This window comes from Morus notabilis, unplaced genomic scaffold, assembly GCF_000414095.1.
Source record: "Morus notabilis unplaced genomic scaffold, ASM41409v2 Scaffold2113, whole genome shotgun sequence".
NCBI lineage: Eukaryota > Viridiplantae > Streptophyta > Magnoliopsida > Rosales > Moraceae > Morus > Morus notabilis.
The window spans coordinates 194014-208088 of NW_010357106.1; the positions used below are offsets into that span (position 1 = coordinate 194014).

The 14075-nt window shown below is 34.4% G+C and overlaps 2 protein-coding genes across 2 annotated transcripts; one reads left to right on the top strand and one right to left on the bottom strand.

Annotated features, from left to right (window-relative positions):
• Positions 1–623: 623 nt before the first annotated feature.
• LOC21390360 (protein trichome birefringence-like 33) lies at positions 624–5418 on the top strand. Its single transcript, XM_010089238.2, has 6 exons — positions 624–959; positions 1071–1311; positions 3461–3632; positions 3754–3953; positions 4064–4222; positions 4780–5418. Exons 1-6 carry the CDS (start codon positions 776–778, stop codon positions 5117–5119), a joined length of 1296 nt encoding a protein of 431 aa, XP_010087540.1. The 5' UTR covers positions 624–775; the 3' UTR covers positions 5120–5418.
• A 4396-nt stretch (positions 5419–9814) lies between these two features.
• On the bottom strand, positions 9815–11038 carry LOC21390361 (abscisic acid receptor PYL4). The gene has a single exon (XM_010089239.2). It carries the CDS (start codon positions 10783–10785, stop codon positions 10138–10140), a length of 648 nt encoding a protein of 215 aa, XP_010087541.1. The 5' UTR covers positions 10786–11038; the 3' UTR covers positions 9815–10137.
• Between the last annotated feature and the right edge of the window lie 3037 nt (positions 11039–14075).

The window sequence follows — 14075 nt, forward strand, 5'->3', positions numbered from 1 at the left end:
GTAGCAAAAAGAAGGGCTGGATATTGTTGCAACTTCCTTTACTTCTGTCAAATTATGATCTCTAACAAGTAAACTCATATTGAAAAATATATTATTAGTAAAGCATACTTGTTAATTACTAAATCACATTAGAATCATATTAAATTAGAAAGTTATAATAATTTAATAGAATAAAACTGTCATGTCCTATAAATAGGGGTTCTTTTTTTCATTCGCTAATGACAGAAAGAATTAGATTTCACAATGCAAGTTGCTAATGCTAATTTTTTTTTTTAAATATATATATATATAAGTAATAATAAGTTGGAGAATTTGTTGATAAGGAAATAGAAATCATGAATAGCCTTAGACGAAATCAACTAGTACTTCACGATTATGTGTTAATTGCACTAATTAAAACCAATATATATATATATATATATATATAACAGAAAGAGGGGGGAAATAAAAAAAAAAAAAGGAAGGAAAGTGACATGTTGATTCTATTTAATTCATTTTCTACTTAATTATCCCAACCAACTAATAGCGCACATTGAGTAACATAATTACCAACGCTTCTAAACCATAACTACAAAAACACACGTCTTCCATAGTTATTACATTCATTTCAAATTCCCCAAAAAAGTCCATTCCAGAGACTTTTGTATACAACATAGACATCATTTTTCACAAGCTGATCTCAATCAAATTAATCAAGAAACCAAAGAAAAAACGAAACACGCCAAAACAAATAGCGATTCTTTAGTCATTGCAAACTGCAAACAAGAAGACGACAATGAAGCCTCCCCTGCCTTCCTCTTCCTCTTCGTCCTCCGTCCTCAGAAAGCCGCCACGTCAGCTCTCTCCCTACCTCTTCTCCTTGCTCGTCTTCATCGTCTTCGTCGCGATCCTCTACGGCGAGGACGTAATGTGCATCTTCAGCCAACAGCTCCAACTCGCTCCCGACTCGGCCCCACCCGGTGAGTCCACTCAACTCGTTAACAAACTCAACTCAAACAAAACGTTCTCCTTTATTCGAAAAAAAAAAAAAAAAAAAAAAACGAATTCTGAGAAACCGTGGTTTGCTGAAGCGGGTTTGGCTCTGGGTAGAGAGAGGAGGATTGCTAAGGAGAAGCTGCCGTTCGCCGTCGGGAAAACCGAGGAGAGTTGCGACGTGTTTAGCGGGAAATGGGTATGGGACGAGTCGAGATCGCTTTACGAAGAATCGGAGTGTCCTTATATACAGCCACAGCTCACCTGCCTCGAACACGGTCGACCGGAGACAAAGTACCAGAACTGGAGATGGCAACCCAACGGCTGCGATCTTCCCAGGTACGCCATTTCCTTTATTTTTTTTATCAAATTCACCGTCTCGATTATAATTAACAAAATTAGAACAAAAAAATTCAAGAGTTTTATCATACAAATGCACTTCTCGATTGTTCTGATTCAAGAAATGAAATGGTGGATCAAGTTTCAGATTAATTATACACTTCCTCTCGGAATTCGATTTTCTTTTTCTTTTTAAATAGTTGGGATTTCGTTTTTCTCGCTTTACGGAATAGTCTTTTGATTCTTTGGAAACTCACCGACAAAGCGAAGAATTTATAATTAGTACGGTTTTTCTATTTGTCTCATCTGAAAAAAAAAAAAAAAAAAACAGTTTCTCTCGTCTCCTTTTTTTCCCCTACCTTTTTGTTTTTTTGTTTCTTCTTTTACTCTCATCGGAGCCGTTGGCCGGCAAATAACGGCCAAAGATGGTACACGTGTCGTGTTATGGTGGATCTTGGGTGTGGAGATGATCAACAGCTTGAGTGTGTGGATTAGAAGTCAGACCTGTTCGTGACTGGTAATGAGGGGTTTTGAGTGGGGCCCAACTTTTTTTTTGTACCAATCCACGTGTCAGTTTGCGGTGATGAGTTTTCTGATGATTGGTCCCTCTCGCGGTGGGACTAGTTGCGTCCGTGTACGTCGCCGCCATTTATTTCGCGCGTGATCACATGCAAAGTTTTTGTCTTTGTTTTTTATTTTTTTATTTTTGGGTATCGTGAGTACATGCGAAGTTCTCTCTGTTGTTGTTTTGGCTATAAAACGTGGAGAGAATGTTATTGGATGGCTTCAAATAATTTCGTAACTTTTAGTTATTATTATTATTGGTAAGCATTACCGCTAAGGTGACCCCTTGGGGGTCACATATTGTACCCTTAATTCTAGTTTTAGCAGAATCAATTGTTGGTCTATTTTCTCACGAAAAAAGAAGGAATTTTTGCTTTGATTTACTGCATTTTTGGTTATTGGGCTAGCGGAACGTGTAATCCTGGCTAAAACTTGTGTGAATTAGAGGAATACTCTAGTTCATAAATAAAAATGGTACACATGAAAAGAAACTAGATTTCATAATAGTACTGAGCCTAATTTACACCTAAAAGTTTGAGTGAATTAGAGAGATATCATATTATCATTCTTAGATAGTTGGGAATTTAAATACATGAAAAATTTAAGCCTAATTTGTATTAAAGTAATTTACAAAATCTTTGCATTTTACACCTAAAAGTTGGGGCTGTTCAAAGAAGGCCTGAGATAAGATCGTGGGCTTTAATTAGCCCCAAGCACGTTTCAGGGCTTTTTGCTCTGTTTCTCAAATCTTTTTTTTTTTTCAGAAATAGTAGAAAATAGGTCATGAAAACTTAAGAAAGTATATAGATTAATTTTTAGTTAGAGAAATTAATAGGTCATAACTTGTTAAGTTATGGTTCATAATCAGATAAGTTATGGACAAACTTATCAAGTTATGGTTCATAGCCAGACAAATTATGGACAAAAACCGTGAATTATGGACAATAACTTGTCAAGTTATGATTCATAACCAAACAAGTTATGAACAAAAACAATAATTTGGCCTATTTATTAACTTATGTAAACTATTAGCCTATTAATTTTAATTCATCTCAAGTCTTGACCTATTTTCCTCCTTCTCCCATATTTTTGGGCAAAACTTGAGATGCACATGAGAAGCTTAAACCTTGCCAATTTTTAAAAATACCTCTTGAAATGGAGTCTGTTTTTATTTTTACTCCTTAACATTAACTTATATATTTATACTTTTTAAAGTAGAACTAATCAAGAGAGAGACTTTGTTAAATGGGGTATTTTTAGTACGTCAGATACTTATGGAGGTATAATATCTGTAAATTTTCTCTTAAATCTTAGACGCGGCGAATTATGACATGGTGTGCACACGCGTAGTCTTCTATTTATAATGTGATACAATTTTATTTTCCCTATTAATTTGCTTTCATAAATGTCGTCCTTTCTAGATCTAGTGCAGTTAATCATTAGGAAGACCAAAACATGCCATGTTACATTGGATTCTAATTTAATTGTAGTTAATAACTAATAAGACCAAAACATTGAAACGCTATCTTGGATTATTTAACCGTGTATTTCATAATAAAACATTGTTGATACTCCAATCATGAAGGTTCAATGCCACACTGATGCTCGAGACCCTGCGAGGGAAGCGGATGATGTACGTAGGAGATTCTCTGAATCGGGGTCAATACGTCTCCATGATTTGTCTTCTTCACTCACTCATTCCTGAAGATGAAAAATCCATGGAAACCTTTGGTTCATTGACCGTTTTCACTGCCAAGGTGCCTAATTTAATTTCTTTAATTGAAATAAGTTTTTTTTTTTTTTTGAAGTGTCCATATTTTGCATATTTGTTTTCCTAACCTTTTTTTTTTTTTTTTTTTTCTTATCTTCCATGTGTAGAAATACAATGCCACGATTGAGTTCTATTGGGCACCATTTCTTCTTGAATCAAATTCAGACGATGCAATTATCCATAGAGTATCTGATAGGATTGTCAGAAAGGGGTCCATCAATAAGCATGGCAAACATTGGAAGGGCGTCGACATAATCGTGTTTAACACTTACTTGTGGTGGATGACCGGATTGAAGATGAAGATCTTGTAAATTTCCTGCTCCCGAGGATTTAAATTATTAAGTAATATCTTATTACAGCTAGCTCTAGCTTAAGAAATGTGAGTATTATTAATAGCTGCTTCTTATGTATTTTCAGGCTTGGATCTTTCGATGATGAAGTGAAGGATATCATGGAGCTATCCACAGAGGACGCTTATCGTATGGCGATGAAGAGCATGTTGCGATGGGTGCGGATCAATATGGACCCTAAAAAGACAAGGGTCTTCTTCACTAGCATGTCACCTACTCATGCAAAGTAAGATTTTGATTCTAGCTAGCCTGCACAATTTGCTCATGGGTAATACTAAATAAATTATAAGGAAGAAATTTGAATGATCAGGAAGATCGAACAAGAAAAAACAGCATTTGTATTCAATTCGGTTAAAGTGGACAATAAAGATAGCAGACAAACAAATTGAAAAGAAAACTTTAGCTGGCAAATAGGAAGAGATCGAAGTCATAATGGTTGGTCCAAATTTGGGCATTGGCGGGTTTCTGACCTTATTAGTAACTAAGAAGAGAGAGTAGCTAGTATTATTTTTCAAAAGGAGAAAATTTTTACTCCTACTCATGCTTTAGGGACATCCGATAAAATTGGAACGATATAGAGAGTATTAGCATAGCCTCTCTTGTCATTATAAAATTTTAAATATCTCTTTAGTATTCCCTAATTTGTCATTTGTCAACAAAATTGGATACTCCTGAGAGTTTAGTTACTAGTACTATTGCTACTTAGCATACAATTCTCAATTCCCAAGTTGCAGAAATTAATTTGTTTCTTCGGAACTAAAACTTGGAAGTATATTTTGGCAGGAGCATAGATTGGGGTGGTGTACCAGGCCGCAACTGCTTCAATGAAACAACCATGATAGAAGATCCAACTTACTGGGGTTCAGATAGTAGGAAAAGCATAATGCAGGTGATTGGAGAAGTCTTTAGTAACTCAAAAGTGCCCATCACATTCCTCAACATCACCCAACTCTCAAGTTATCGCAAAGATGCGCACACGTCGATCTACAAGAAGCAATGGAACCCATTGACCCCCGAGCAGTTAGCAAATCCCGTTAGCTATGCTGATTGTGTGCATTGGTGTTTGCCTGGCCTTCAAGATACTTGGAATGAGCTGCTTTTTGCCAAACTCTTTTACCCTTGAAGAATGTAGTCATGATCAGTGGTAAACAATTGTTTCCTTTGTCAGATATCGCCGCGCGATCCGATCGAGCGCACGTGATTGTGAGCGGGATTTAGGATAAATTTTTCCATTCAATTGTAGCAATATTGATGTATGGGGAGTTTTTGGTTTTTGGGAGAGGGGCAAGGGAAGGTGAACGAATGACAACAGGGGTCATGATCATTGTAAAATCTCGCACATGAAAGGAAAAATACAAGAAAATTGATTGATTTTTTTGTTTTTGAAATTGGTGCAACTTTAAAGTGAAGAATTTCATTGGACTCGAAAAAAAAAAAAAAAAAAAAAAAGGGCCCTTGCAATCTTGCCACGGTTTCACTGTTGTTGCCTTTTAAATCAATTTTGTCTTTTTATGGACAATTGGTAGATATATATTACATACACCAAACATAAGGATTGAAATGACAAGTACCGAAACCATCACCCCTTAATATTCCACCCTTAAGCGCCCTTCAAATTAGGGATGGAGATGTAATTCTCAACGCATCGCGCGCAATTCGCAATTATTTAATGAGATGTTACAGATCGAAAGAGTCTTAAATCATTGAGACATAGCTAGCACTGCTAAAAGAGTGTATAGAATAACACAAGTACAGAGCAATTCAAGTACGCAAATTATAAAAGATGAAAGGAGGCAACATATACTCCATGTTAGATTCCCATTATTCATTGATATAAGACAAAGCAGCCTGTAGCACATATAATGAGCAAAAGTGCAGTTTCTATGATAAAATACGAGGGGAGAAATCAATGCAATAATGGCGTTTCAATTTTTCTCGGCCTAGCTAGCTAGCTAAGATATAGAGTAGGTGAAGACCTACATATAAGATCACGACCAAATTCAAACCATTTCATATAATCATTCAATTAGTATTGTTGTTTGGGGAAGATGATTCAGGAGATTACCAAATACGAGACTCGTATGTTGGTCTTTTATTGTCGTTTAAGATCGAGTGTTATTATTCGTTGTCGTTTATTTGTTTATTTTTCATCGTCATTGGTTTGTTCTGAATTTGATCAGTGTAGATTGTGTAGTTACTCTTTGGCTGGGATATAAAAAGACAAATTAGTCTTCATTTTAAGAGGACGTCCTTTGATATCTGAGAACCCAGATAAAGTTGAAGTGCGTCTCTCCTCTTTGCCTGCATGGCACTTTCTGCAGTCCATCTCGTAATTTGAACAGTTGTGCACTTTTATTTTCCCCTCTGAAAGATATAGTTGCTAATAAAAATTTTAATCAATAATAAATCCTCAAGGTAACTGATCAAGATTGGCTGGCTCAAAGATTAGGTCCGTTTGGTTCATTTAAATTCATTTAAATTTTTATGGGAGAAACAAAAAAGGTTTGAATCAAAATTATAAAACAAATAAAGACTATTCGTTTAATTTACTGATTCGAGTTAAGATGTAATTTTATGTGAGAGTTTCTTACTGTAACAAAAAAATTAGATGTGACTGTTTCTGAAAACTTTTTACTGTAACAAAAAAATTAGATGTGACTATTTCTGAGAACTTTTTACTGTAACAAAACTTAAATTTTAAATTCGAATAAGTGAAACATAAACAAAAATAGGTTAGTACGACATGCATGGGATTACGTACGGGTGGGGGTAAAAAAAAAAATTGAATTTTAAATTCGAATAAGTGAAACAGAAACAAAAATAGATTAGTACGACATGCATGGGATTACGTACGGGTGGGGGTAAAAAAAAAAAAAAAAAAGTCCTAGCTAGAGTATTCACTGCCTCAAAACAGAAACAAAAACGCATTTCTTCTGTTAATTAAGACCTGATCAATCTACAGCCTCAGAAAATCATTCTGTTTACACTGATCTCATCTGATGCTTTACGACCAATATTAAGCTAGCTGTTTACCATTCTGTTCGCACTGATCTTGTATATGATAATCACAGTTTCGAAGATCCGATGACGTGGAAACACAGTATAACTGCTTTTTCTTGTATTAAAGCTACACACACACACACACACGGACATATGCCGGATTAGCAAAAGGCGACAGCAAAAATTGAAAAAGCGTTAACTTTTTTTTTTTTTTTTTTTATCAGTTACTTCTTCGAAATGACAAGAATATATAATATGTATGGATCTTTAACTAGGAAACACGCAAATTCACTGTTGGAGCCTACTCGGCAGTCCGTGGAATACGTTTATAACGTCATTTTTATGCGGTTCTATAATCAATTGCTATCTACGTTATTTGTTATATCTGATTTGGCGTATATGCGGTACTTTTTGTGATCTGCTCTAACTTTACAAGTTTGCTGACACGTAGATGATGGTGTTCTTTTAAGCAGTTTCTCCATGGAGTTATCCAATGTTAAGTTTTCTTCAAGTTGCTTTATATTTAGGAGGGTCTACAAGATCACTAAAAGCCATATTTAACATGCGTTTATTTCGCTTCTTTTTTCTTTTGGTTATCTAGAAAAAGCACAATAATCTAAAGAAAAAACTGCGTACTTTAATTTACATATAAATAGCTGCTATCTAACTTAATTATTTGCATCACATGATAGACAAGTGGTGATCTGAAAAACAACTTGCATGCTTTGACTGGCGATCGAGCCATAATTTTGTCTATTTTCAAATTTAGTTTGCTAGGTTTGAATCTGCCTGACAGGTTTAACGTCACTGTAGCTTGTAGTTTTTCTTGTTCTGTGAGTCGGCATTTTACCACATATATCCAAATTGAAGCTAATATTAATCATATATATATTTATCTACCTAAATTCTAGAATTGCTACTTCCACTTTTCTTTTTTTGAGGATATATATATACACATACGTATAGTAATTATTATACCTCTAAGTATGTGCGTTTAATATTAATGCACTTACATATGTGAATTTATATATGTACTAATTATTAATGATTATGTAATAATTTTGGTCAATTAATTGGGAGTCGGTGACATAATGAATGATGATTAACTTTGGAGATCATAATTCATATATAAGCGCATGAATCTTGCGGTGATTGAATATATATACATATACATATATATATATACGTATGTATGTATGTAGGTCAAGTCAAATCAGTCATGGGCCAAAACACGACGGAATGGCTGGCTTTGATTTCATTCTCTTGTGAAACAAGGGGGACAATTAAAAGCCTGCTTGTCAACTTGCACACCAACTTGCAATGCCAATCCCTACTAACACACAATATCATTTGTAATCGTACAGAAAGAAAGAAAGAGAGAGGGAGAGAGAGAATATAAAGGCAGGCAAAAAATATTAAAAGCAACTTGCCTTTGTTTCCACAACAAGTTGAGTTATTAAAGCCAACTTGCTTGGCAGCTGTTGGATTCCCCCCCAATTGCCCCAAAAACACTATTTTATTGCCGTGTTCAAACTCTCTATAGCTAGCTAGTCTCTCCTCTTGCACGCGAAATTACGGCAAAATTCCAAGGCTACGCTTTTTCAATTCAAGATATTTGAATTCTTCTTCCTTTTCCTTTTCTTTTCCTCCTTTTTCCTTTTTATTTATTTTTCTTCCTTTATTGTACGGCGTATCCATAGTTGAATATATATTACTATTGAGATCATCATCAATTTGTATTAGCAATAAAATGATCAATTCTTTGATTCGCTAAAACAACATATATAATACATATACATATATATTGGCCCTACAAAATACTTGGGGGCAATATATACACGCAATAAATAATTATGATCATGGTATAGTTATTAGCGATTGCTTCAAAATATTAATATTGAACGTCATGCTTTTTCTTTCCTTTTTTTTTCTTTTTTTTTTTTACATTTGGGAAGCATGCATATATAGCAAATTAAGCATCAAGATAACCTATATCAATAGGTTGCAGCTAAAATTAATGTCGGTTTTGTGTGGAACACTTGACTCATCGGTGTTAAGTGCATTACAACAAATTGAGATTCTTCGTACATACTTTACAGGCCATCATCGCATTGGCATTTTATAAACGACAGAAATTACTAAAATGTTGCATTTTAATATATATAGCCCCAATTAAGAATGATTTCTTAGCATTGTATAAATGTCAGAGAGTGTACATCGGGATATATATCATGACAAGCCCCAATTACGAATGGTTTATACTTTATGGTGAAATGCAAATAGAAAAGAAAAGAAGAAGAAGACGAAGATCTTATAGCTGGTTATATCAAAATTCAATACATATTACGTATTAATTTGGGTTATGCATATTAATCCATAATATCTGACTACAAGAAATGATCACATAATTGTATCGATATATATATATATATATATATTTCCTGTCCATTAGTTATATTATTTGCCTCGCAGATATATGATGATCATCTGTACTACTACTATAATGCTATTGTCTGGCTGGCCAGTTATCTTCTTATATGTCCTCTCATGCAAAACTGGCTACGGTTGACTAAAACGCCTAGAAATAACCTATACCATATATATACACATACCGTACCAGAGATCAAATAGAAGTAGAAAAACGAGAAGATAGAGATGAAACATCAAATAATCTATAAAGAATTCATTAATGATTGATCAACTAAAACCATTTTTAATTTACACAAGAAGAAAAGTACATATATACACAAACAGAAAGGAACAAAGAACGGGCATATAAAATTAACCATAATTTGAATTAACTATGATGGTATAATGCTTAAAGGAACATTAATCTTTCATAAGGGTTTTCGATGGTAAAGTAGAACCAGTACTAAAACATATACACAGAATCATACTATATCACCTTCAACCATTGCAAACCCCGACGACGACGATCATCAAAAGAAAAGCCCCCCTATTGATCAGATCACCTAACAAAAATCTACAAATTTCCAATCATGACATCATAATCCGACGGTGTACAGCGACCAAAACAACCCAGATCATATATTGGAAACCAAAAAAGAAAGAAAGAACCGTAATATTATATATAATACGAACAAATCATAATCACAATCTCATCTCGTTTCTCGTATCATCTCATGAGAGCTTCTTGTTGTTGTTGTTATTTCTCGCCATATTCTCGGCAATCTGAGCCAGCGACTGGAGATTGCACCGTACGATGGTGTCGACGAAAACGCAGGTCTCTTCCTTAGTGTTACCGGGTGGTACGTCAACGACGTACGACTCAACGACAACTGTCCCGTTCCCGTTGCCGCCGCTGGAGTGGAGCGTGGTGACGGATCGGTAGTTGTTGAGGCGGTGGTCGCCGCCGACGACGCTGAAGCTGATGACGTGGCGCTCGTCGTCGAGGATCTCGAGGCGCTCGGTGCTGCACGCCGCCGGGAGCCCCGACACAACGTGGACCTCGCGGAGCGTGCCGACGTCACCGTCGCCGTCGATGACGTGGCAGCTCTTGAGGAAGTGCTTGTACGCCTGAGGGTTGTCGAAACGCCGGACGACGGACCAAACGGTGGCCACCGGCGCGTCGACGGCCTGGACCACGGAGGAGCAGCACTGGTTGGCGGCGACAGCGTGGGCGTGGTGGCCGGCTACTGAGTCCGGCACCGGAGGGAACGCCGGCGCAGCGGCGCGTAGGGATTGCTTGTGGCAGCCGATGGAAGCCGAGCCAGGAAAGTCGGTGGGGTTGTTTGGGTTGATTCTGTGGAGTTGTAGTGATGAAGGCATTTTTTTTTTCTTTTTGTTTTCTTTGTTTTTGTGTCTTCAGAGAATTGGAGTTTGACAAGGTTTTACGGTTGGGTTCATGGGAGAGTGATGTTTGAGTAAAATATATATTATAGGAAGAGAGAGAGAGCGAGAGAAGAAGGAGGAGGGTTGGTTTCGTCGGTTTTGGTTATTTTATATGGTTCCCACTTGGATTAGTTTTTGTTTCGGTCTTTCCTCGGAGAGAGAGAGAGAAGGAGAGGTTTTTTTAGACTTTTTTGAGAGAGAGAGAGAATGGGGTAATGATGTTTATCACAGAGCTTACGCCGGACTAGCAAGTGGATCGTCAACTTGCAAACTCCTTTGGACTTAGTTTAGTTTTATTATCCCATTCTTTAATTCAAACTACAAGTTTGCCACTTTCTTAATCTAATATTCCTTCTACTATCCTTTGTTTTTTTTTTTTTTTTTTATATTTAAATCGTCATGGAATAAAAAATGCCGATTCTGTTTTCCGTTTTGCCAATTTTTTAAATTTGCTATTATAGAAGCTGGCTAATTAAAATATTTGTATATCCACACACTTTCCAAGGAACAAATTGTATATGTGGTCTTCAGTTCTACAAATATATGTCTTTCAACAATGGCGGTCCTTGTTAATTAATTTTAATTTAATTGCATTTAAGCAGAAGAAATTAGTTTCTCAACCCGTAACAAAACATTTATGTACATAATGCAACTTCAATCATGTATATTAAACAGAATAACCTTTTTAGTAATTAGATTAGTTTTCTCAAATAGATTGTTGATTAAGTCTTCATTTGGCATTGTACACTGCAAAGTATACTTTTTTATTAATATAATAAAGTTAATTTTTCGTTTCATGATGGCATAAATATATTAATAGTAATAGATAATTGCCTTTCACCATCTGACCCCAGTTTCAGTCGCATATTATATGCAAATGGAAATTATACACATTAATTAACAATAACCATAACGGAAAATGAGAAATTACTTTCTGTTGGGTATCTGGAGTTATATATACTCATCCCATATAAAGAGTGATCGGCTGCATATATATATATATAAGGAGTATATACACGTATTTTTTATGGTTCAACCTTTTTATCTATGCTTGCATAAAAAATAAAAATAAATAAATAAATAAAACACTCTTTTTATTTATGCTCCATATTTTCACAACAATGTTACCTAGCATAGTCCCTCTAAGGCCTACAACCAAATGCGTTTGGGACAGAGAGAGCTGTCAGTCGCTTTTAGCACTTGGCTTTCCTGGAGCAATCACTTTATATGATTTTTATTTTCGTTCAGGGAAAATTATTATGACTTTTGAGATATCGGTACCGCTATAGATATTTTTCTTTAGAATATTTATAAGATGTTTATTTTTTATTTTGGTCTTTTAAATCATGATTTATAATTTTTAATAATATTTTTTTTTATAAAAAATATACATAAAATAATAATATTTTTAAATTATGATTCTAACTCTACGAAGCAAATGTCCACTTAATTTTCATTACTTTCCAAAAGAAATAAGAAAATCAAATAACTCAAATTATGTGTGTGACCATCTACATGAAGTTCAGGGGGAGAAGATCATGAGTATCTTTGCCGGGATCCCTTATATATTGCTGTGTATATATATATATATATATATATCCTAATCGTATATCAATGTCCAATATGTTTAATTTTTTGTTCAATATATTTAATAGAGATATGCATTTTTACAATTAGGTGCATTGAATTTTGACTTTTGGTAATGTTTCTGAATTACCTCCAGCGGTTCCTTAAAAAGAACACACAACAAGGAAAACTAAAAAAAAAATAATAATAATAATAATAATACTTTCTCTAGTAGTTTTTACAAAAAGAGATTACCGGCAGTTTCTTATTTTTTAGTCATTAAATTTGTATTATAATTTGTTTGTTTTATATATTTTTTAAATTTGATGTGTTTTTTATCAGATATAACGATCAAAAATTGAGATTACCGGTATGACGGACTACCGAATAAACTCAAAAAATAAGAAGTTTTTAAAAGCTACAAAGCTGGGAAATAGAGCATTCACACTTGGTAAACCTTCTAATATGTCACTAAATTTATAGGATATGGATATATATATATAACTAACGCATGAATCATAATTTTGAACCAAGCTTGTCAGGATCTAGATTTCGGAAATTAATCAGTTATATACTTTCATATATATACATATATATATATATGTGTGTGTGTGTCATGTATGTGTGAATGTCAACTCATTGAATTAATAATAAAAGATGGCACTGTGAAAATATATTGGCTATCTCTGAGAAAGATTTTGCATTTTTATGGAGAACTCCGTAAGCTAGAACGCACTATTCTTATCGTGATTCAATGCCTAATTGGAGGATTTTTTTTTTATTTTGTATCCCGATCCCTAGAAGGATATACCAATAGTTCTTGTATTTGCATATTCATATATACCAGTTTCTTAGTGGTACTCCACGTCTTTGTTAAATATTCTTGGTGGATGCTTTAAAAATCTTATATATTGCTCTAACAAATTGCAAGTTTTTACAATATATACCCTTCCTCTTGCAATCTTATCCTCCTTTTTTATTTATTTTTCTCTTTTTTATCGTGTATGAACGTATTGCTCGAAATGCTTTCGCTTTTGTCAAGTTTAGATTTTTTTGCCTTGGTTGATATAGTTGAATTCGGAAGTTTGTTCAAGACTTAATACTTAATTATAGCAGAGAAGTTATACCAGGTCAAAAGTGGAGAACTAATGAAATTTTACCGAAATAAATTATAACCTAGACTTGATAACTAATAGGGGTTTATAAAAGTGGATAAGTTGAATTTTTGCACCAAAAATAATCCACCAATTAATTCAATAAAGCAATTAACATGACAGAAAAAGAAAAAGAATACTCACCTCAAATAGATGATCAAAATATAATTAACGTGTGGTTCAGATTATGTATACATGAATATATACACGTACAAATATAATCTTTTGCGTGTGTGTGTGTGTAAACCTATATTTGCCAAGATTCAGGAATTGCATATATATTAATTCATCGGGATCATTTAGGGATGATTTGTGAGAATTGAGAAAGTTGTATATATCCTTAATGTAGAAAACAAAACGAAAAGGCACAAGAAAAAAAAAAGGATATGATTGACGAACAAAATGTTATTTTTCTTAATTTGTTTAATTCTAACCGATTATCCCAAAAATTTGACCTAAAAATTATAAAGTAATATGTGTGTGTGTGTTTGAATTTGTTTCTTTTAT

What these genes read in the sequence shown, in the direction of transcription:
- LOC21390360 (XM_010089238.2), top strand. Translation starts at nt 776, where the DNA reads ATGAAGCCTCCCCTGCCTTCCTCTTCCTCTTCGTCCTCCGTCCTCAGA. An exon ending in TCCCGACTCGGCCCCACCCG is followed by an intron (nt 960 to 1,070) that starts GTGAGTCCACTC and finishes GGTTTGCTGAAG; the next exon opens with CGGGTTTGGCTCTGGGTAGA. An exon ending in AACGGCTGCGATCTTCCCAG is followed by an intron (nt 1,312 to 3,460) that starts GTACGCCATTTC and finishes CCAATCATGAAG; the next exon opens with GTTCAATGCCACACTGATGC.
- LOC21390361 (XM_010089239.2), bottom strand. Translation starts at nt 10,785, where the DNA reads ATGCCTTCATCACTACAACTCCACAGAATCAACCCAAACAACCCCACC.